This window comes from Megalops cyprinoides, chromosome 23, assembly GCF_013368585.1.
Source record: "Megalops cyprinoides isolate fMegCyp1 chromosome 23, fMegCyp1.pri, whole genome shotgun sequence".
NCBI lineage: Eukaryota > Metazoa > Chordata > Actinopteri > Elopiformes > Megalopidae > Megalops > Megalops cyprinoides.
The window spans coordinates 17,255,846-17,279,727 of record NC_050605.1 but is presented as its reverse complement, the minus strand read 5'-3'; the positions used below and the strand labels follow the sequence as shown (position 1 = coordinate 17,279,727).

General features: G+C 46.6%; 2 protein-coding genes across 3 annotated transcripts in view; one reads left to right on the top strand and one right to left on the bottom strand.

The window, feature by feature from the left end:
- Positions 1-17,850, top strand: part of lhfpl3 (LHFPL tetraspan subfamily member 3) — a 40,498-nt gene extending 22,648 nt beyond the window's left edge. For both annotated transcript variants that reach the window (XM_036517525.1, XM_036517524.1), the window contains 3 exons: positions 13,358-13,594; positions 16,528-16,555; positions 16,923-17,850. In XM_036517525.1, the coding sequence (XP_036373418.1) occupies positions 13,358-13,594; positions 16,528-16,544 (254 nt within the window). In that variant the 3' untranslated portion in view covers positions 16,545-16,555; positions 16,923-17,850. The remainder of the gene's footprint in view (positions 1-13,357; positions 13,595-16,527; positions 16,556-16,922) is intronic.
- A 5,063-nt stretch (positions 17,851-22,913) lies between these two features.
- Positions 22,914-23,882, bottom strand: part of kmt2e (lysine (K)-specific methyltransferase 2E) — a 38,182-nt gene continuing 37,213 nt past the window's right edge. Inside the window, 1 exon segment of the mRNA XM_036517526.1 lies at positions 22,914-23,882. This exon segment is cut by the window's right edge and continues 605 nt beyond it. Within this exon segment, the coding sequence (XP_036373419.1) occupies positions 23,444-23,882 (439 nt within the window). The 3' untranslated portion in view covers positions 22,914-23,443.

The window sequence follows — 23,882 nt, the reverse complement described above, 5'->3', positions numbered from 1 at the left end:
CCGAGCCAGCTCGAATGCAGCATGTTTTGTCAGGTCCAATCGGGTTCGGGTCAGGTTGCAGGGGCTTTACTTCACTGAAGGATCGGGCTAATCCCCCCATTCTTCAGTGGGAGCCCCTCTTGTTAGTAATTTGCACTGCTGTATGCAGACGGTGTCAGGTAAACTGCTCAAGTGTATCAGGGAGGCAATTTATCAGCGATCACAGCAGGAGATAAATATGCACGGTCAGGCTACAGCGGGATCCACACGGGACGAGGAGAGCGCTCTGGCCCGCAGTCCGCCGGAGCATGCCTCCACAGCAGCGCTCTCTGATTGGTGGCGGGATGCTCCGCCCACCTGGTTTAAGAAGACCATAACACGCATGGTACTCTGGTCACGTTCAAGCATGAAGGACACTACCATTCTTGGTGAGGAGGGGTGACGGTATGGGGGAAGGGGGTCAAAGCACAGAGACACCAACAGGTCCTCACACAAGTCTTTTTAGATATAATTTTAATGTTAATTAGCATGAATTCAGTCTAATCGCAAATGTTTGTTTTTTTTTTGTGTGTGCGTGTAGTTCTACCAGCTTGTAGCATTCCTGCTTAGCAGTTCAGTACATGTCTAGCCTGCTCTCCCCCTACTTTGCCTTATCATGGTAATATTTTAATATGGTCTGCTGATGTTTCATGCAAATCACAAAAAGGAAAACATTTATTTACCTGTCATGTGTTGCTTCCTGATATAAAGAGAGCAAATGACAGGCATTCCCTCCATTTGCGCATAGAAAGCATGCTGTATTTTTATGAGACACATGTGAATGTATAGAGAGATAGATGAAGGGGTGTGTGTATATATAATTCAGTCGGTCACAGCTGTTTAAGCAGTGAGCTGCAGAAAATGGGATTCAAACAGGACTGCAGGAGCTGAAAAATGTAAATCCCATTTCATGGCTGCTTAGATGTGCTGCAGATGCAGGGAGTGATGAGCAGAGCAGAGACACTAAGCTGCACTGAGAGTCCACACACACACAGGCACACACACACACACAGGTACTCACACACACACACAGGCACTCACACACACACACAGGCACTCACACACACACAGGCACTCACACACACACACACACAGGCATTCACACACACACAGGCACTCACACACACACAGGCACTCACACACACACACACACAGGCATTCACACACACACAGGCACTCACACACACACACACACAGGCATTCACACACACACAGGCACTCACACACACACAGGCACTCACACACACACAGGCATTCACACACACACAGGCACTCACACTCACACACACAGGCACTCACACACACTCAAACACACGCACACACACACACACACAGGCACTCACACACACACACACACTCACACACAGACACATACACACAGACATTCACATGCATACACAGACAGACACACTCAAACACACACACACAGACAGACACACTCAAACACACACACAGACATTCACATGCATACACAGACAGACACACTCAAACACACACACACACAGACATTCACATGCATACACAGACAGACACACTCAAACACACACACACAGACAGACACACTCACACACACACAGACATTCACAGGCACACACAGACAGACACACATGCACATGCCTTCTGTCTTTCTTGAGCTCTCTCTCTCTCCCTGTGTGTGTGAGTGAGAAGAGTGTGATGTGTAGTTATCCACCGGTGTCAATCATATGCTGTGTGATTGATTTACAGCTGTCACCTGGGGAACAAGAATCACTATGGCAATGCAGCACAGAGCCTCAAGTGTTCCAATGGAGGTACTGCAACAGGAAAGGGCACGCCTGTCACAAGATTGGTGGGCTGGCTGGCTGGTGATTGGTCAGAATACCAGCCTTCAGCAATACCTTTTTTTCAGCATACTTACCAGGAGAGAGCAAAAGCCTTTTACATGACATCCTTGGTGTGATGCAGCCATAATTTAAATGTAAATACATGTTATATTATGAATATAATTATATTTGTAGTATTACATAGCCCCTTAACAGTTTCTAATTTATTAGACAGAATGTAGTAGTGAAGGGCAGCAGTGTAAATATCAGTAAATCAGTAGATATCCAGCTGAGTAAATGGATAAAATTGTAACCTATGTAAGTTGCTCTGGATAAGAACGTCTGATCAATGACAGTAATGTAATGTAATACTTACAATACAATAGTATAACAGGGTGACACCCTTCAATACAAAGGTGCTGCATAGGCAAAAGGACTGTGGCAGAGTCGATGTGTTAGCGTTAGGAGTGGGGAGAGTCACTCTTAGGGGAGCCAAGAGCCAGTCTGAAGAAGTGGGTCTTCAGTCCGTGCCAGGAGACAGCCAGCAACTCTGCTGTTACTGACTGCTGCAGGAGACTCCACTGCAAGTGGGCCAGAGCAGACAGGGGACATGACTGTGACGTGTGACCTCACAGCGCAGGACAGCCAGGCGTCCCAGTTGCTGAGCGCGATGATCGGACCAGCGTGTACGGGATCAAAACCGCTTGCAGGTATGAAGAATCTGCTCCCTTCACTGCCTGGTAGGCCAGCATCACCGTTCTGAAGTGGATGTGGGCCGTTACTGATGGCCAGCAGAGGGATAGGAGAACATTTTGGGAATTCGTAGACCAGGTCAGTGCCAGTTTTCTGGATGAAGAGAAGAAGGGGATTTTTGGGTGTTGAAACACAAGAAGATAATAATAAGAAGAAGAAGAAGAAAATGAAGAGGAATAAGAAGAAGAATATCCTCATACAAACCAATGCTGGGCAGTGAAACAGCAATTCTTCTTATTTAATAGCCATGGTTGACAACAGCTTTAATGGGTCATTTTCCATGTGTGTCGATAATGTTTTAAAGCAGCCTGGGCACAGGGAATGCAATAATGTAATGTGCTGAAGGCAGCAGGGCCATTGTCTCATGCAGTTGCAGCTCAGTCAGCACAAGCACATGGTGCTTACAGATGCTGCTTCTCAATGACAAGCCTGTAGGAAGTGAGACTTCCTTAGTGTCATGTAACTTAATGCCAGATAATAAATAATATGCTTAACCACCTGAAGATTCAGTAGACCAGACTGATTTGTTAAATGAGTTTAAAGTTATGCCTCTAGTTATTGGAGTTTTCATTAGGCTTCTGGAGAGGACAGTTGAGTCTGGTTAGCTGTGTTCAAAAGTATTGATCCTGACCCATCTCTTTGTTGTCCAGTGGAAACACAAATGGTCTTACAGCATGCTCTGAACCAGTAACCATGCTGACCAGTGTTTATCACTAGAAAGAGTTATGGCGGCTCCTGAGTACCTTAGCCTGTTTGTCATTTTATTTCTGGTGCACTGTGGGACTTGGAGTGTGAAAAATAGCTGCCCTTGGCGTGCATTGTGTATCAGAGAATTTCATTCGCTATGCCCTGTGCTCCTGTGTGAATGTGGGGGTTGTCATGGTGACATAAGCCTAAAGTACAATTGGGACTGTGTGGTGTGGGAATATGGGGTGGAAAAGGGGAGAAAGTATAAAAGAAAAAGCATTAGACATTCCAAAGGAATTAAAAGTCCTAATACATAGGGTGTGACTTTACAATCTTTTATCCCGTCAGGTGGTGAGCACTTAGTTGAGGCTTGCCATGATGTTCACAGCCTGGCCAGCCTTTGAAACTTGGTCATGTAGTGCTTCTAATATTGTTGACTCCAAATGGTTTTTCGCTTGTGTTGTATTGTACCTCACTTGTAAGTCGCTTTGGATAAAAGCATCTGCCAAATGAATACATGTAAATGTAAATGTAAATGTAAATGGAAGAGGATTGACTTGTTGAGTTTTTAGGTGGACATGTTTGGTTGATCAGCATCTCCGGTGGGCTCAACAACAGGCTCTGGAATCCCAGAATCACCCCTGACACGTCCTCCTTTGGTGGTTGCTCTGGAGCCTGGCTGGGGCCTTCCATTTTCTGCTAAAGAAACTGTCTGCTTCTTTTGGCAGCGTCTGAAGCAGCTTTGGTGGTTTGGCGCAGAGCCTGGGACAAATGTGGTCACGGATCGCTGCTACCTTCAGCAGCCTGGTGGTAGCTGTGTCAGGGTTTCAGCTGCTCCTTCCCAGGATGAACACCAGATGGCCTCGTAACTTCCTGTCAGGGTTTCCAGCTGCTGCTAATTAGTTACTGGTTTCAACTGTGTTTGTTATTTAAGCCCTGCCCTTTGCCCGCCTAGCTGCTCAGTCTTGAGTTGCCATGCCTTGTACGTGAACTCTTGTACCGAGTCTGTTTTGTATTCTCTCGAGCCTTCAGCGAAAGAAACTGTTTTCTTTGAACCAAACCCTTTGATGTCCTGAGTCATCTCTGCGCTTGGATTTGCCCTGCTCCTTATAACAAGGAGTAACGAAATCCTCTGCATCCAGCCTGCATGGGCCGGACCTTCACTCTCCAGCCGTGTTGTTCTGCGTCGGCTGTGAGCTCCACACACCTTAGATTTCCCGTTCGTATGCCTCATCCACTGAGCCCTCCCACGGAGCCGTGAGCTCTATGATGTAGGGCGTTTCTCAATCCCACTCCTGGAGCCCCCCTGTCCTGCATATCTTCTATCTATCCTTGCTCCAAACACACCTGATTGATTAAATCAGGTGTGCTCAGCTAGTCAAAAGTGCCACTGATGAGTTCAGTCAGGTAGGTAGAGCAGGGAAAGATGGAAAACGTGCGGAGCAGGGGGGCCCCAGGAGCAGGATTGAGAATCAGTGAGTAGGCGAACTGCAGGGAATTGGAGCAGAGTACCAGGTGTGGCCCAAAGGCTGGGAGATGTGACCTCAGGTAATACTGAGGGCATCTTTGGCCGAAGATTCTGTGTGAGCTCTGCAATAAGCGGTAGGGGAAAGGGTGCATCATATTTCTTCTTTCCCTCTTTTTCTTTTACTTCTTATTCTTCTTCTTTCTCTCCATCTTCTTCTTCTTCCTATTATTACTGCCTTCTCAGACCCATGTTTCAACAACTCCCCCCCCCCCCAAAAATCCACTCTAACTGCAGATCTGACAGCAGAGTGACAGCCAGACCTGGTAATCACATTGTTAAGGAATTAAGATGTATTTCATTCTCAAAATCACTCATCCATAGACATGATAAATAGATGTGATAAATAACTAATTGTGTCATTATGCCTCCCTCTGAACCGTGGTTGATAAGAGCACCAGCAGATGAGACTGCCGCTGCCCTGGGCCATTCGGCTGTAAATCAGCGCTTCGCTGAGCTTTATAGTAGGGGCTCCTCTCAAGGGACCGTCTGCAAATTCCTTCACGTCTGTGACATAAAGATAGGTGTTATTGACGGGTTTTTACGAGAGCCATGCTGTTTCACTGCTGAAAGATTTTAAGTTATGTACACGGGCTTGTAAAGATGTAAGGACCAAGGGTTGGATTCTGCCAGTATTCAGCCAGAAGCCAACCCTGGCTGCTGAATTGTTCTACAATGTGAAAAAATCACTCAAATACAGCAGACCCCCCTTCCACCAAGCATAGGAGTGCCACAACAGCACCTACACCAGACCCACCTCAAAGATCCACTCGGGAAATTCCAATCAGAGGGGAGTAACAGGTTTTGATAAATGGGCGTGGCCTGTATTTTTGGAGCATTTATGAGCAGAACTCCCAAGCCACATTGTAAACACGCTGCTCGGGTCTTACAGGGCACAGATAATATGATCTCGGTTCAGTGCTCAGCAGGCCAGCACGTCGCGTTCACACGCCAAGCACTGATCCGAAATCAGTGCCGCTGAGGGGGAGCAGGGAGTTGCTTGGAGTCCAGCGTGCGTTTGCCACCAGGCACACAGAGTAGACCCGCGGTTAACGCTGCCGTGCTTTGGTTAAGCCACCTCTGCGGCAGCTGTGCGTTTGCTCTTTTATCTCTTTGTTTGTTTTCTTCCTCGGTTTGGCCTGGCTTACGCAGGCAGCTGCGGCGTGGCAGATTGGTGCGCGTGCTCTGTTTGAAGACGGGTGCTGGCAGCTGCCGGTTCGTGTTCGGAGCGCAGTGCCCTGGGGCGCACGAAAAAAAAAAAAACGGCTGCTTAGCATGTATGAGATGCAGCGTCTCCCCTCGGTTTGAAAAGGGATGGAAGCGGGGGTGCAAAATCACCGACCACACCCTGCACCTGCAAGCAAAAACGAACTGTCCCAGCCGCTTACAGTCTTTTAAAGCGTGATGCGCTGTGACTGTGTGCCTGTCAGTTGGCTGTATGCGTGGCGTAGCGCCTCTGTCCTGGAACGGAGGTGGTTCAGCCTCACGTGGTGCTCTGAAAGCTGGGATCTGGAGTGTTTCTCTCCGTGTGACGGAGAGCGCTGTGACTGCTACGTTGTTGCACTCCTGGTTTTAATCTGGCTTGTTCTTCTCACGCCCCCCCGGTTCTTCCTGCTCTCATGTTTGTGTCTCACCTCTGCCTCTCCCAGGCAAGCTCCTCCTGCAGACTGCCTCTCCTCTCCGCTGGTATTTCTGTCTCTCTCCTCTCATCTGCAGTGACACCTCTATCAGTCCCTCTCCCGGTTTCCTGTTTTTCTTGAGCAGTGCAGTGGTTTAGGCAGATCCATTCTCTCTCTCTCTCTCTCTCTCTCTGTAGCTGTCTCTCTGTCTGTCTCTCTCTCCATCTCTGTAGCTCTCTCTCATTTTTTCTTTTTTTTCCTCAATCTCTTCTTATCTCTACCCAAGCCATCCCACCCTGTCTCCTTTGCTCCGTCTTCCGCAGTGTTGAAGTACATGTCGGTGCCTTGACTTAGCCGGAAAAGCACAAACCTGGAGGAAAATCCGGCACACAGAAGAGGAGAGACTCTTTTGAGCGTGCGTCTTCAGAAGTACTTATACGTGTTTGTTTGTGCGCATAGAGCGCTTCCCCACGTCGGCCCTGTAGGAGGGCCACACACAGACTCTGCTTGCTCCCTGATTCAGCACCACAGAACACAGGGACAGCTCCTCATGCAGCAGCAGCCTCACCACTCTGACAGCACTACACAGAATAATGGACAGCTCCTTGCCTTCATAACCCAGATATCCACAACCCATCCCTCACACATATTACGTTCTCCCTCTTCCATGGTTTTTTTTTTTTGCGAGATGCTACAGATACACTTCTCCATGAGCCATACTCAAAAAGTTGTCTAGTGATTCTTTTTACTACCCTGCATCCAAATAATTTTCCAATTAATTCCAATTAATTTCCAAGTAATTAGTGAGCTACCATTTTGCTCATCATTTCACTGGTCTTATTTCAATGATTTCAACGTACTGACTAACAGCTTTGTCAGCAAGCCACAGCCATATTGGCCATACTTTTATATTGAGTATAACAGTATTGTAATGTTAGCCATTTTAGCATTCTGGCTAGCTGGCAATCAAAGATGCTGCTAAAAAAGAATGACTAATTTAATTTTCAGTAACTCTCTTCCATATTCCTGTCATATGAATGGAAAAATATGCTATCATACCAGGCACCGCTTTTATTTCTGTGTACCAATTAATATTCAGATCAAGTGCTGCGGTCTCTCCCAAACGTGTTCACAGTTTACGAACAGTACAGTGAAATATAGCTCAGTGCATTATGGGATAATAGATTCATGACACAGTGAAAACATCTAATTGTTAACTGTAGGCAAATCATTTTTTGGAGGTGTGCGTGTGTGCGCGTGTGTGTGCGTGTGTGTGCGTTTCCCTCACCAGAAACTCCCGCACTTATTAAACCCTCTTTTCATCATAGCCATCCAGGGGACTGAGAAAGCCCTGACATTTTATGAGCGCGCCGAACACCCGAGTCAATTTATTTTAATAATGTAGCCTGAAGGATGTGGAGTGGAGACATGCGCCTTTTCTGCCGCTCGGCTTCGCAGTTCATCTGCGGCAGAAGTGCTCCATTCCGCCTCCCGACGCTTTGCTCACGCTTCTCAAGAATATTAAAGACCGCGGTGTTAATAGGCTGCTGCGTCGGAGGGCGGCAGGAATACCTCCTTTAGCACTGAAAAAGCTTGCGGGTCTGCTCATTTTCCCAGCACCCCAAAGCCCATTACAGCTGGTCAGGAAAGGGAGAGGGGGAGAGAGATGAAAGGGATGGGAGAATAGAGGAAGACAGGAGAAGAAGAGAGGAGATGAAAGGGAGAGGAGAGGAGAGAGGAGGGAATGAAAGAGAGAGTAGAAGTGCCGAAACCTGCAGTTATTGTGTAATAATCATGTCTCAAACCCTTCATTAGGTTCTTTAGCAGCTACGCCCCCATTTACACTCTCTAATTGGTATTCATCCCATCTCACCACTGCACTATTCAAATACTTCAGACACGTGCCAGTGCCAACACAAACACACGCTCTCTCTCTCTCCCTTTCTCACGCACATTCTTTCTAACACACACACACACAAGTGTGTGTGTCTCTCTCTCTCATTATCTCATCCACACACACATATATATTCAAACACAATTACCCTGATACACATTCACACAAGCGTACACACACACACACACATATATGCACTTGCTTTCTTTCCTAATTCACTTCAATTCAAACTGCTTTATTGGTGTGACAGGTATATTTCATATACAGTATATATTATAACACTATAACATTATCTCTCTCTCTCTTGTCAGATACACAGAGAGCCAGACTGTGGCTAGGGGATAAGGATAGGCCTCTGGATCACACGCATCACACAGACTGTGTCACATCTGCAGTCTCTCTCAGGCAGTGGCACTCAGGCGCTCTGCCTGTTTAATGCTGTGTGATTAAGGATCTCGCTGCTCTGTAAGACCAGTGGGGGAGGGAGGTGGAGGGGTGTGCTGGACCCCTCTACTGCACACTCCCCATAGGCCTGCACCAGCCTGCCCTGCACACAGCTGTCAGCTGGAAAGCGTCTCACAGAGAGGAGAGAGAGCGAGAGCGGGGAAAGAGAGGTACAGAGAGAGAGAAGGAGAAAGAGAGGTACAGAGAGAGAGAAGGAGAAAGAGAGGTACAGAGAGAGAGAAGGAGAAAGAGGTACAGAGAGAGAGAAGGAGAAAGAGAGATAGAGGGAGTGGGAGAGATAGGAGAAGGGCTGGCCTATAACATATACTCACTGGAACATACAACAGATGAAACAGTTGATAGAGAGAGAGAGAGAGAGAGAGAAATAAAGAGCGAGAGAGAGAGAGAGAGAGGGAAAGAGAAAGGATACAGGAAGCTGGGAGTTGTAAAACATGGAGGCCCAGACAGTGCAGAAGGCAACAGAAAGACAGATGAAGAGACAGAGAGGGAGTGAGACAGAAAGGAAGATGAAGGGAGTGCAGCTGTAAAACGTACTGCCACAGAGAGCAAAGGGGACAGATGACAGAGAGAGAGAGAGACTGCAGATTCAGGCTGACAATTGAGATGTGGCCGCTGCACTGTCTGTCCCTTGGAGTACTTTATAAATCACATTCTCAGACAGCGAGAGCGCGGACAGGTGCACAGAGGTCACAGGGCTTAAAGGGAAACTCGTCTGAAATTACTGCACCCCCAGGACCAGCTGCCACTCCTGCAGGCCTGACTCAGATCACATGACTGGAGTGCCCAGGTGTGCCGTGCTGAAAGGGTCCACGGCTCCTCCTCTCTCTGATACTTCCAGGGATTGTTCCTATGAATGATTTAATTACGCTGCCCCTGAATGTGGTCTCATGTATAATGGAAGGATGGCGGTCTTGAAAAATATATTTCAGGGAACATGTGCAGGAAAAAAAAAGCGTCCAAATGTGTCCTTTTAGAAATGACAATGTTCTGTCTCTTCAGTCTTGCCTGACAAGCACATGAGTGCATGCACGCACACACACACACACACACACACACACACACATACACACACACACACACGCACACACAAACACACATACACAGTACAGCATGGTTTGGTCCCATTATGGACCTTGATAAAATAATTGTAGAAAAGGCTGAAGTGCCTTTTGATGTATGAGTGTGTAAAAAAAAAAAACATGAGAACACTATCAGAGTACTGAATTAAAAAAAAAAAGATGGGGCACTTTGTCTGAATCAAATAACTACTCACATGGATCCATTGACAGCTTTTCTTAATGGATTCCCATATCCCCTTTCAAAGCCGCTGGGTCTTTTAACCTTTGCACTGAAAAAAAAAGTTTCAATACAGCTACAGTCCCATTTAGAAGATTAACAGACATCGTGCTGGTATCTGAACATAACCCTCAATTGAAAGTCTGGCCTTCCTGCTGTAGTCTGTGGCATGAAAGACAGGGATTTGATGGATGCAGGAAAGGGGGGGGGGCAGTGTAAATGTTTATAAACCTCAGAGATGGAGACGCTGACATTGATATGGGTAAAAGTTGTGAGCCCAGCCTACACACAGCACCAACGCTGCAGTAATCTGAGAGGAGAAGATAACACTGCCACAGTGTGAAAGCTATGCAGTGAAAGTGTTAAGATGAGGAGACAGTCAGGGGTTTCTTTCACTGTGCTGAGACTGAGGAGGCCCAAGACTGGGGGAGTATGACGGTTATTTCACTGGGATGAAATTGGGATGGAGGGGAAGGGGGAGGGGGTTTAGATTTTGGAGATGTGAAGTTCACTTCACTGGGATTAGGACTGTTGGGCAAGAATTATTTCACTGGGAGCAGAACGGGGGAGAGAGAGAGGCTGGGGACATATGAATTTTATTTCACTGGACAGAGAGTGAGGGGACAAGGCTAGGGAGATATGAAGTTTATTTTTTGGCTAAGGGTGTGTGTGTGTGTGGGGAGGGGGGAGGAGGGTGTCCAGGACTGTGAAGATATAAATTTAAATGCACTATCTGGCCCGGCTTCCTCTCTCCGGCTCCGCGGCACAGACTGTGAGAAGCGGAGGGGAAGATGTGTTTTATTATTTATGATCCATACGCTCTGGGCGAGTGTGCAGTCAGCTTCTTTTCCACCTCTTTTGATTCTCTTCCGTGGAGGAACCCCCGGAGAAGAGTTTCATCTCGGGCTGAAATGAGGAGATTTTCCCCTTGGGCGGAAACCGTGAATGAAAACTTGGTGCTAAATATTAGGAGGCAGGAGGAGAAGGCGAAACGGGCAAAATGCTCAGTGCTCCGCGCACTCTTTCGTGGAATACCTGAGAGGGAGATTTAACTTGTGCAACACAAGAGGAGAGTACACAGCGCCCCACAGTGCTGGATGCTTGAATATATTAAGTTAGGCCCCTGTGAAAGGGTAACAGACACTCCCTGATCAAATTTTTGGACAAGCGATAACTGGATTTGAATAATCAGACCTGCATCTTTGTTTATTGAAATATTATTATTATGATTTTTTAATGTCAATCTGTTCTCTGTTTTGTTCATGAGAAGGAAGAATTAAAAGATCAGAGAGAACAGGGACCCAGCGGGAGGTTCTGAGTCATCAGCCAGCTTTTTTACTGCTTCTCTTTTCCTCTGTATCTCTCTCTCTCTTCCTCTCTCTCCTTCTCTCTCCCCTACATCAGTGATTAGGCATTGTCACTGTGGGTCAGAGGAGGGGCTGTGACCCTCTGTCATTTCCTGAGATTATCCAGCACAGAAATCCCCTGGTGGCCTCTGATTGTGGCCTGGCCTGTATCTGACCGAGGCCATGACTGTCTGACTGCAGTCTGTGACTGTGCTGTATCTGACTGCAGTCTGTGACTGTGCTGTATCTGACCGAGGCCATGACTGTCTGACTGCAGTCTGTGACTGTGCTGTATCTGACTGCAGTCTGTGACTGTGCTGTATCTGACTGCAGTCCATGACTGTGCTGTATCTGACTGCAGTCCGTGACTGTGCTGTATCTGACTGCAGTCCGTGACTGTGCTGTATCTGACTGCAGTCCGTGACTGTGCTGTATCTGACTGCACTCTGTGACTGTGTTGTATCAGGCTGTACGGTATCTGATTATGTTTTGTTTGACTGCGCTGACTGCAGACTGTCCTTGTCCCGCCCTGGTGCTTCTCCGTTGTACCTCTGGTCCTGTTTGTAACCTCGGTGCTGTACCTATATACCTCAGGACTGTAGGAGCCACTAGTGATCGCTGTACTGTAAGACTGTGGACTTTTATTGCCGCTCTCTGTTATTTCGGTCCTCTAACTGCAGTCCAGAATGCTCAAAATAGGGCGTGCAAGATGCTTACCTTTAAACTACCAGTTGTCCTGAATTGTTTTTTTGCACAAAGTAATGATCTTCTTATCAGTAGATGATTCTTTATAACTTCAGTGAATCTCGGCGTTGTGGCATTGCCATTGAAACCTGTGTATCTCACATGAAGCTTTTAATCTCCTATCTCTGTCTTATAATGGAGATTATATCATGCATCCCTATCTCGCTTTTTTATAATTAAAATGATTTAATGTGAAGTACACCACAGCATTGCTACCACATTAGACACACTGAAGTGCAGAGTCAATCAGCTGCAGATGGGCGAACCTTATTTAAGCTGGTGTGCTTATTAATCAAGCACAACAATCAAAAGCAGGTTCAGGATACTTTAAAGGTAAGGTTTAGCCCAACCTGCTGCAAGCCTGTGTGACTGCAGACTCTGGACTGCTATCTCTAACAGTGCAGCCGGCCGCCATTGTTAATTGCTGTCGGGGTTGTTGTTGATGGCATTGTTGGTGTTGGCTGTGCTTGTGTTGTTGTTAATGGTGTTGTTTTTTATGGTGGCGCAGTTGCTAGAGTCAGTGCTGGTGTTGTTGCTGGTGTTGCTGTTGGTGACGATGTTATCGCCAGGGGTGTTTGTGTTGTTGTTTAATGGTGTTGCTCTTGGTGGCAGTGTTGCTGGTGTTGGTGTTCTTGTTTGTGGTGTTGCTGTGGATGATTTTGCTGTTAGTAGGGTTGTTTCTGTTGTTGGTGGCAGTGTTGTTGCGGGAATGAGTGTTGATGTTGATGGTGGTGTTGCTGTTGGTGACGATGCTGTCAGTAGAGGTGTTTGCATTGCTGTAGATGGTGTTATTGGTTGCAGCGTTGTTGCTGGAGTTAGTGCTGTTGACGGAGGTGACGATGCTATTGGTATGGGTGTTTGGATTGTGTTGATGGCAGTGTTGTTGGTGTGGATGGTGACGATGCTGTCTGTAGGGTTGTTTGTGTTGTTTTGGTGTTGTTGTCCTTGTTTTCCTTGCAGAGACTCCTACAGAGGTTACCCTAAGGGAGAGAGGAGGAAGAGAGGAGGCAGAGGGGAGGGGGGAATCAATCATTAAGTGAATTAAAAGGCGCTGGGTGAAGACTGCGGGAGACCGAAAGGGGGAGGGGAGGGGAAGGCTTTTAAGAGGCTTTGCTCATCCTCTCTTCTCCTTTTCTTTTTTCTTTTCCTTCCTTTTCCTATTTGACCCCCACCCTGCTCCTTCTCCGCCTGTCTCCCCCGTCCCTCAGGTACCTGCCTGGTCCTGGGCTGCATGATCTTCCCCGACGGCTGGGACTCGGACGAGGTGAAGCGCATGTGCGGGGAGCAGACGGATAAGTACACGCTGGGGGCGTGCTCGGTGCGCTGGGCCTACATCCTGGCCATCATGGGCATCCTGGACGCCCTCATCCTCTCCTTCCTGGCCTTCGTCCTGGGCAACCGGCAGGACGGGCTGATGGCCGAGGAGCTGCTGGGAGACAGCAAGGGTAACATCCGAAATGTTCCTCCTGAATCGTCATGCCACCAGAGCGCACCCCTCAAACACAAAAGCCCCCAGAGCACATGCCCCAAACACAGCCCCTCCTGAAATGTAACTTCCCTTGGAGCTCACCCCTCCAGACTGTCCTGCCAACATCCAAAAATCCTGGAGCTTGCCCCCCCAAGCCCCAAAATCATATCTCATATTTTGCCATGTGATGATACATGTACAATATTTCACATTGGGTTTCCATACCACAATCACGCAGTGCACGCAATTTTGAAATCCTTCAGTGAGGTGGTCTGAGAGGCTACTGAATGGATTTACTCCATGATACAATATAAATCACCAAGCAACAAGACGCAAATCTCACCAAAGTGGGTAATGGCACGGAATGGAGAAAGTTGCATGGTAACGGCAGGATCAGTGTTGGAAAACACCGCTGACTGTAACAGAATGCTTCTGTGTTTTTATTTCAAAACTGGCAAGTCCTTCACCCTGTCCCCCGTCCTGACAGCCACGCTGGAGTCTGTGATGAACAACACAGACTGGCATGCTATTAAAGCTTCTCTAAGGCTTGCTTTAGATTATATGTCAAGGCTCCAGCAAGGTGCCGCTGGGGCCAGTGCAGGGAGAGATTGGCTGGGTTAAACCGGCTTTGAAGTTCACGTCAGGTTGAGTCCACATGTTGCGTTAGAGTTACGGTGTGAATTAGTATTCTTTCTGCAGTCTGTTCACCCTGGTAGTCTTTCCCACTGCAAGGTTAGAAAATTAAAGACTACAGAGTATCCTGAAAAAGCATGACAATTGTTTTTGTATGTAAGGTGGTGGAGAATGTTACAAAACAGTCATCCGAGGGTGTCTAATTGCGGCTTATGTCAGCTGATTGCAGCTTGCGAACAGGTTTACAGAGGCACTAATGTTCAACGTTGAACTAGTGCCTGGTAAGATGCAAGCAAAATTAGGAGCACCCCACCCGTTTGCAAGCACAGTTATTCATGAGAGGAATATTGTTTTTCAGAGCATTTGTTAATCTAATAATGAGCAGTGATCTAATAATGAGCCATTATTTTGTCAGGATTTTACATGTATTATTGTGAAATTATGTCAGAATGATACATTCTGTCATTTGATAAGATGACATTTTGATGCATAAATTGAAATAAATTGACAGCTGGGTGGTCAATTTACCCAGATACATTTCCATAATTGCTTCCATTAAATAGCCTCATTGGAACACTTCTAACATAAAGTACACCTGCTGCTCGCTGCAAAAGGGCACTCTCAATAGGTGGAACATAAAATGCCACATCAGTGCGGCAGTCTGGGCATGTTTGTGTGATGCACACCCTGGAAGTGTGACAAAACCAGTCACCAGTCAACTTGCCCTGACACTCCTCAGTCCTGTTGATTTATGGGCGTACATTCATGCTGGATAGTTAACTCAGGCTGTCATTGTCTTTGAGGTGATATTTGGGAAGGAACATGCAGGCACTGCCAACAAACATGTTCCAGCTCAGATCTTGCCCTTTAAAGGGATTGGACTGGGGGGGCATGTCTGTGTACTGCAGTGTGAAATGGAAGCAGTCTGACACACACCAGCTGCACTCTTACCTAGTCACTGCGGAGAGGGAGAGAGGAAGAGAGCAAAAAAAAAATTAAAAATAAGGAAGAAGGATGGAGACTGGGAGAGTGAGGGAGGGAGAGAGGGAGAGAAAGGAACACAGAGGCGAGAGAGGATTTATTGTGGACATGTGCTAATTGCAGCCCGGGGCTTTTGGACCGAGCGCCGAATCGCTAATGGATGTTTACACAGCTTGTGTTCAGCCTGTCTGAATGAATCACAGACGCAACATCAGTGTGCCATGCCTGTTAGTGCGGAGGGGGTGGAGCGGGCAAGGGAGGGGGGAGTCGGGACATAGGCAGGCAGACAGGCTGCGAGTGGGCACAGAAAGCGGGGGGGGGCTGCTATTGGACAGTGAGAGCCAGGCAGGGTGCGATATTGGACACAGCCTTTCAGGTAGCACCTGTTATTGGGCACAAAGAGTTAGGCAGCGTTCACTACTGGATTCAGAGAGTAAGAGAAGGTCAGCTGTTGGATGCAGAGAGTTTAGTCAGAGTGCTCTATTGGCTGGCAGAGACAGGCAGGGCCTGTTAGTGGACACAGCCAGACAGCAGCAGCACCAGCACAGTGCCAGGAATGATCTGCTATATGTGTTCTCACACTCAGACCTGTCACGCCTTTGAAGGGGGGGGTTTCTTCTTTTCAGTTTATGGCTGTCTCCCTGCAAAGTATGGTCTGTGTGATATAAAACAGGTATTGGCTCAATACGCTGTCAGGTTCCACACGTTAACTTGTGGTAGGGCTTGAATAGTGTTACGCTCACGCTCAGACTCAGAGGAGTGTTGTTAGCCTGGTCTGACACTGTTGCTCATTCAACTTGAAGGGATAATGTACACCCTGTGAATGGGCACTGTTTTATTTAAACACTCAATGCATTAGACCCAGGCTTATCATGTAACTCATTGGGGTTGTTGTGACATGCATTACACTTGTGGATTAACTGTTTTTGTCATGTGGGAGGAGGAAAAAAGGGATGGAGGGAGGTATTCCCCAGCTGATGGTCAGTCATTTTTCTGAATATGCAAAAGCCCTCACCTTTCTGTTGTGTCTCCCTTTCACCTTATTGTACCCAATTATAAAGAATACCTCTCCTCTCCTCCTTCATCGCTCACTGGTCCCTCTGCTGGTTATCACCAGTACTACCACTGTTTTTTGGCTCCCTGAATTGTCTCCACTCTGTTGTATCTGTTCCATCACAATAACTGTTCAACTGACCTCTCGCTGCCACAACTATTTAACTGTCTCTCTCCTTCTTTCTTCCCTCCCCACTCCCCTCTCTTCCCTTCCCCCCTTCCTCTGTCTCTCTCTTCCCACAGAGAGTGGAAATGCTTAATACACCAGCAGGTCAGTGCATTAAGATTTATCTGACCACCTTACCTTCAAACAGTCCACAGCACATTGTTCCAAACCATTTTCCTACTATATTATATCACTATATTCACAATTCTGTACTCACCATCGCCCCCTGTGGTGAATTTGAACCTGCAGACTTCTTGCGAACATGAAAATCCCTGAAATTCTCTCATCAGCGCAAAAAAAATTACTGCAACAAAAGCAACTTATATAATAATGACCAAAAATTTGGATCTGTGTTTTGCAGTATATACCAGCAAAAAATGCCTTGATTTGCTGTTCATTTCAATAAATTCATATTCAGTTAAAATAGCGTAGCCTAAACGAACACTCTTCCCTTGTACTTTTCTGTCTGGCAGGTTTGTTGCTGACCAGTAGAGGGCAGACTCAGCGTAACTTCATGCCTCAGCTTTTTTACCCATCACCCTGAGGGTGAGAGGCAAGCCTGCAGCTGTGGGTGGAGACGGATGAGAGAAGCCACGGGCCCCCCCAAAGCCCCACCCATTGTAAAGCCCCCCTCCCTCCTCGCCCTCTGGTCTCCGCCCATCGCTGGCCCCACTGGCCCCATTCTCATTAAAGGACAAATTTCCTACAGTATAGTCTGGATTAATAGGCTGCCCACAACATCTAACTCTGACTGACTGAGATGTGACATCGGACACAAATTGAGTTACCCTTTGGTACAAGTCAACACAGTGAGTAGCACACAGTCACATACACTTACACACATATCACAACACCACAGTCAAACACGCAACTGTTGTTATCACACATATGACTTTTGACTTTGTGTAAAATAAAACCATATGATAAAGCGTTCAGCGACAATAAGCATATTAATACTTTTTTCTTGAGTCAGAGTCACATTTAGTTAGAGAACAGAAAAGTGTTATCTTGTAAAGTGGGTGTCAATTCATCAGTTCTTTTGACTCTGCCCTGCTGCTGCCCCCTGGTCTTGAACCGGAACAGACCGGATCAGAACCAGGCCTCCAGGCCTGCTCTGCATAAGTGTGCTGGACTCCCCGCGTTCTCGAAACAGAATCCTCTGCATCGGAACACCATACTTCTTCTGTACACTGGACCTGACTTGGAGTCAATGCCACGGCCGTCTCATTGATATCTGCGCAGCTGAAGGCCTAAGTATGCGCAGACTGCGCAGAGTGACATCAGCATAGACTGTGATGCATATGCCTGTGTGTGTTTCCTGGATGGGGTAGGGCGTGCACACAGGCTGCCACCAGAGTAGGCTTGGCCAGTGCACTCACCGAACTCTGCGGCCCTCCAGACTGCACACATGGCGGATGTCCTGCAGCCACTGTGAGTTCTATAGTGGGACTGAGAACATTAGAAAGACTAGAACTTTGCAACAATGATGGCTAACAGGTAAAAAGTCCCACTGTGTCCCACAGAAGATGTAATGTAAATAGAGACTCAATGTATGTTTTTTTTTTGCTATACTTGCAGCTATCAGTGGCACTTTGAAAGACTATACACAGGAACCATGAATTCATTTTAGTGAAAGCATATGTTATCATTTAAAATCTGTTCACTACATAGTTTATATTTACTTTTTTGTCTTAATGAATTTTGAATATGCACACGTTACGTGATATTTTAAAGATCTGGGTGTGTTTCAGTTCAATGTGCCATGCTGTACATAGCAGCCAATAGTGTAGCATCTCTTTTCTATGGTTCCTCTGTGTGGATGGTATAGGAAGGTGAGGGACTTTTCTCCGTACAGCAGGCTATTGTACAAGTCTTGTATCACAGTCCAGATACAAGTCCAATATGGAGTTTCTGCTATCTCCTGTTTCTGACAAGCTGGACAAGAAATCTCTGCCTTCTCTAAGCCTCCTGTTTGTACTAACAGTATCGTTAAGGACAAAGAATCCCTTACTTTAAATCTCTGCTCCCAGATATTACGCATATCCGCATATAAAATACAAGTGAGACATTTATGGATGGTCAAAATCTGGAGGTAACTGCCAGTGTATGAACTGCACTGACCTTTGTAAAATAGTGTTCGTTTAATTTTCATTGAACTTTTCATGAATGGCAGTAGTGATGGACCTTGAGCATATTTTGCACAGAAATCAAACACTTCAAAAGTACGTCGGTCTGCAGAGGCCTTTCAGTCCATTCACATTCAACCAATCCAGGCGGGCGAGGGCTGTGTGCTAGATAAAAGAGACCTGCGCTAAGCACACCTGTGTGTGTGTGTGTGTGTGTGTGTGTGTGTGTGTAAAAGTTCGCTACCACAGGCTGTCTCCTTGGAGGAACAGGAAGTGAGAACTGTGATAGCTTCTCCATCCTTCATGACAGAGTGAAGAAGCAATCCCAGGCTCCTCTGCAGCCAGGCCACATGGAGAGAAACACCAGCCCCATGAGCTTGGCTGGGCGATATTCCACTGAAGCAGGCTCACCTGGGCCTGCCCCCTCTCTGCACCTCACTCGAAACCATTAACCAAAACGAGAAGCAGGAGGGTTTTAATTCAAACTGATTTCCAATTTCTTTTTTATATTTTAAATTATTCAATGTAATGAAGTTATTACTTAACGTGTAAAATCACTTGCCATAATTATAATGGTTTGATGCAAAGTGCACAAAGCTTCAGAAATCATACATGATCCGATATGTGATCTGGATCTGTACTTGGCAAGAAAAACCGGCAAGGTCATTCCCTCAAACTTGCAAGGTCATCAATTAATCATGAAAAAATGCTTAAAATGAGTTCAGGATGATTACAAGATGATTACAAGTTGAAAGGCTGTCTGTGTAAAGCCAGCCCTGATTAGAGTGTGGAAGGCACAAGCCGAGGAAGCTGGCAAAAAGGAAACATTCTGTTCCACATCCCTTCAAAGCAAATCCTCAGCCAGCTTGCTCTGTTCAAGGTTCAGGGAGACACGCGCTTTCTGGTACCTGTGATGTTCAGGCAATTTTTACAATAAATTCTAGGACATTAATGTGTTATGTTGTGGGGGGGTGATAGAGTAGGGGTTATGTATGCAGTGGCAACACAGACAGAACAATACAAAAATGCACAGTCAACCATCCACACATGTTCCCACTCCTGCCACACACACACACACACACATTACTCCCCGTAACTGAAACACCCATTCCCCTCTCGTCTCTCTCTGCACGGGTGGGCCTACCTGTGACTCTCACAAGGGGCCTTACAGGGTATGCTGTCATGAGTGTTAAGCCTTAGGGCTGAGGACTGTGCTGGGGCAGAAACTACTTGGATAGTTGAGGAAATGAGGTGAACGGGTGACAGAGGCTGTCAAGTGTCTGTCCCAAACTCTCTCCTGTATATATGTCTAAGTAAACATGTCATAAAATACAAAACAAAATTTCTAAAAATACATATAAAGGAAGAAAAAGTGAAAATCCTTCATCTTAATAAAGGGTTTCTCTATGTAGACAAGCTGCCTGTGGTCCTGTGTTTTTTTTTTCCTTCACAGTTGAAGAGTTTTTGCATAAAGTGTTGTTTGATGCGTCTTTTCCACGGACGTCACCTTTTACACTGGGTACCTGTGGGCGTGGCGCCCAGTGCAATGACACATCTGAAACTGAGGAAAATAGCCCCTCCTGATCAATACGGGAAAATGTAAAAAAAAATAATAATAATAATAATAATAATAATGGTAAATTTAAAAACAATCTGTGGGTCAACGCAAGTAGGCATTATCATTATTTCATTGCGGGAAGCAGCAAAGGACTATTACATATTACATTATAATACTATTACACAACATCTTTAGGTGACCAACCCGCAAACACAGCCCAGATTAAATTTAGAGAACTGCAGGTGGTCCCCGATTTACGATGGGTCGATTTACGATTTTTTCGACTTTACGATGGCGCGAAAGGCGATACGCATTCAGTAGAAACCGTACAGTATTCAATAAATTACATGACATATTCAACACTTTATTATAAAATAGGCTTTGTGTGAGATGATTTTGCCCAACTGTAGGCTAATGTAAGTGTTCTGAGCGCGTTTAAAAACAAATCCAAAGCGTTTTCAAATTTCACTCCTAAATTCCTATGCTTATAAACTGTCAGCAGATGGCGGTGCTGACACAGTGAGCTCAGAGCCGCGGATGCTGAGCGCTTTGGAGATAACAGGAAGGAAACAAGCGGAAGTGCCACTGCAAACAGCTGTGCACCAGGTAAGTGCACCAGGTGAGTGAACCAGGTAAGTGCACCAGGTGAGTGAACCAGGTAAGTGAACCAGGTAAGTGCACCAGGTGTGACAACGAGCTTAATGCGCCACTTTTTACAAATGTGAGCTATTACTGGAATTTGGTGCGTACGTTACTACAAAATATTGGAGCTCGGTCTGAAATGCTTATAGATCTTTTTGTTGATAAATTCTTAGCATGAAACCGACAAACATCGCAAAGGTAACGTCGCTGCAGCAGCGAATTCAACAAACATGATCCTCATCAGCAGCTGATGGGCGATCTTCAACGTCTTCATACGAAAAATAAAGGTACAGGGCAGGGTTTTGTCCATTTCGTCAGTCTTCAGCTTGTCCTATTTTAAACGCATGCGATTCCACACGCCTTTATCCCACACTGTCAAAGGTGACACTCAATATTTGAAGAACCATGGCCTTTGATTCACCCAGCTCCTTATTTATCCCGAATTTGTTGAAATGATTTAATAAGGTCTGCACTTAACCGTGTGTTTCACGCAATACACTGCAGAAGTCCTGCCTTTCCTGCGATTTAAAAAGGTGAAAATTAATAAATGAATTAAGGAACTAAGACGAACCTTGAGCAGAAATATAGCACACAACCAGCCTTTCAGGTATACGCGCAAGGCTTGCACCCCGGCATTTAGAAACGAGAGTACCAGTTTTTACACCGTTTTACAATGAGACTTCAATGTGTTCCTGTTAACAGAGTCCTGTACATTGTGCGTGCGTGTCAAGCATGCCCTGTCTACGCCAGACCATACCAGACAAAGCTACTGCACTCACCCAGCTGTGATCTCACCCCACAACTATTAAGTGCGTTTCTTCGTTACTCCATTATCATGATGTTCATGAATCTCAGGACAGTTACGTGTGACGCCGAGTCATTACGTATGGAGTATATGACGCCACAGCTTGGCTTCATATTAGACTCTGATTGGTCGATGACTGTGCTAACATATCGCAGGATCCCCACAATAAATTAAGCTCCAAAGTAAGTTCCATCTTAATGTGCGAAAACTGAAGGATCTGTGTTCCACCTCTGTATGTATTGTATAACTAGGAAGGTTTGACTCCTCAATGTAACAGCACTGCTCTTTGCAAACTTAATACTATTTAAATAATTTAAATATTTAAATACTGTTTATAGATAAATAGTAGCATATCTTACCGTTTTTACAGCATAAAAGTGTTGAGATGAACATCTACACTGTTTTGATTTCTAGAGTGCACACACAGAAATGCAGAGGTAACATATTATCACTGGGGCTCGTCTTAATGGCCTCCATTCCACAGGAGCGAAGTGCCTCTGACATCATACATCAGGACTGTGGCAGCGATGAGACCCCCCCCCCCCCCCAACAGAAGCACACGACACACAGTGTGGTATAAAACTGACATAACTGTGATTTATTATCATGAGCAATGAAAATAGCTAACCAGTGCTGTGTCTGTGAGTCTCTCTCTTCCACACGGCCACACACGCACACACATACACACATTATACACACACACACACACGCGCGCGCGCGCACCCACACACTCGCAAACAAATAATAAAAAAAGACAAACAATATAGAATAATCCAGAGAAGAAAATAGTGCTACTGTCACAGAAACATTCAGCTTCGCAAAGAGAGCGCTCATATTTACAAACGATATTCCAAAATGGGATGGGAGCCAGTTTTTACAAGCATAGAAAAGAAAGGAAGCAACTATTTACAGGCGCTTCTGCAGAAAGCTGGAGTAACCATCTATACATTAAATTACATTTTCTACAAATAACCATTAGAATTCAAAAATAAACTGCCAACATACTACCTACAGGTAATTCCTCACTCAGGCTATTTTAAAAGCCTACTGAGTATTCAGTTGTTTGCAATCTCTTCTCCCTCTCTCTCACACGCACATGCACGCACACACACACACACACACACACACACACACACACACACACACACACACACACACACACACACACACACACACACACACACACACACGCGCGCACAGACTCCTGGGGCAGTGAAGCAGACCCCCAGAAGGGTTTTCTCTCCAAATCTCTGCAGCAGTGCACAGATTTTGTTACACACAGGAATAAAAAAAATAATAATTCTGTATTTTCTTTGTACAAAAAGCTTTTTTTTTCTTTTCTCGCTAAATTGAGCCACTAAATAAACAAATACAAGAGGAAAAGAAGACAAACGTGAAGACAGAGACGTGTCCGGACAGACGGACAGACAGACGGGGGAGGAGGGGGCGGGGGGTGGAATGTCCCATTGATACAGAAAACGCTGGGCCAGACGGCCGGGGGACCGTCAGACAGACAGACGGACGGACAGACGGGGCTCTCAGCCAAAGGGAGGGGAGGGGTACAGAAATAAAAAAGACGAAACTAGGAAAGACGACTCTGAGGAGAGAATGTCAGAGAGAGGGTGATGAGCACCGGATTTGTCTGTTTTTCTTTTTATACAAAGTCTCTTTACAGGATTGCTTTGCCCTCTTTTTTCTTCTCTCTTTTTAAAAAAAGTACCCTTTGTCTTCGTCCTGTTTTTCCGTTGGCTTTGTGTACAAGTACATAGAAAATATTTACATGTCATTTTACACGGTATCTTTGCACCCCCGTCTCTCGGCGAGTTCGTAGGGTTTTTTTATTTGGGGGGGGGGGGGGGTTGTCAGTGCCACCCCGTGCCAAGGTACCCTGCGTTGTGAAAAGGGGCGGAGGAGGCAGGGGCTCCCCGAACACCGCTGGGGATCTGAGAGGGCGGGGCCTGTGTCTGTGTGGGCGGGGCCTGTTGAGGTGGGGGAGGGGGCGGGGGCGGGAGCACGCCCTGCTGGTGGGGCTGGTAGGTTGAGGGGGGCGCGTTTGGGGCGCTGGTCGCCCCCGGGTGCAGAAGGGGTGCCTGGAACCCCCCCATGCTTGGGTAGTGATGCGCCGCCTGTAGGGGGGGGTTGGCGGAGGCGGAGGGAGGAGGGGGCGGGGGTGGAGGCGGAGGCGGGGCCTGCTGCAGAGACAGGAGATTGCCGCTGCTGGGCTGCTGTTGGGGGGCCTGGCTCTGGGGGGGTGGGGGAGGGGGTGGAGGGGCGGAGCCAATCACGTGGGGCGGGGGCGGC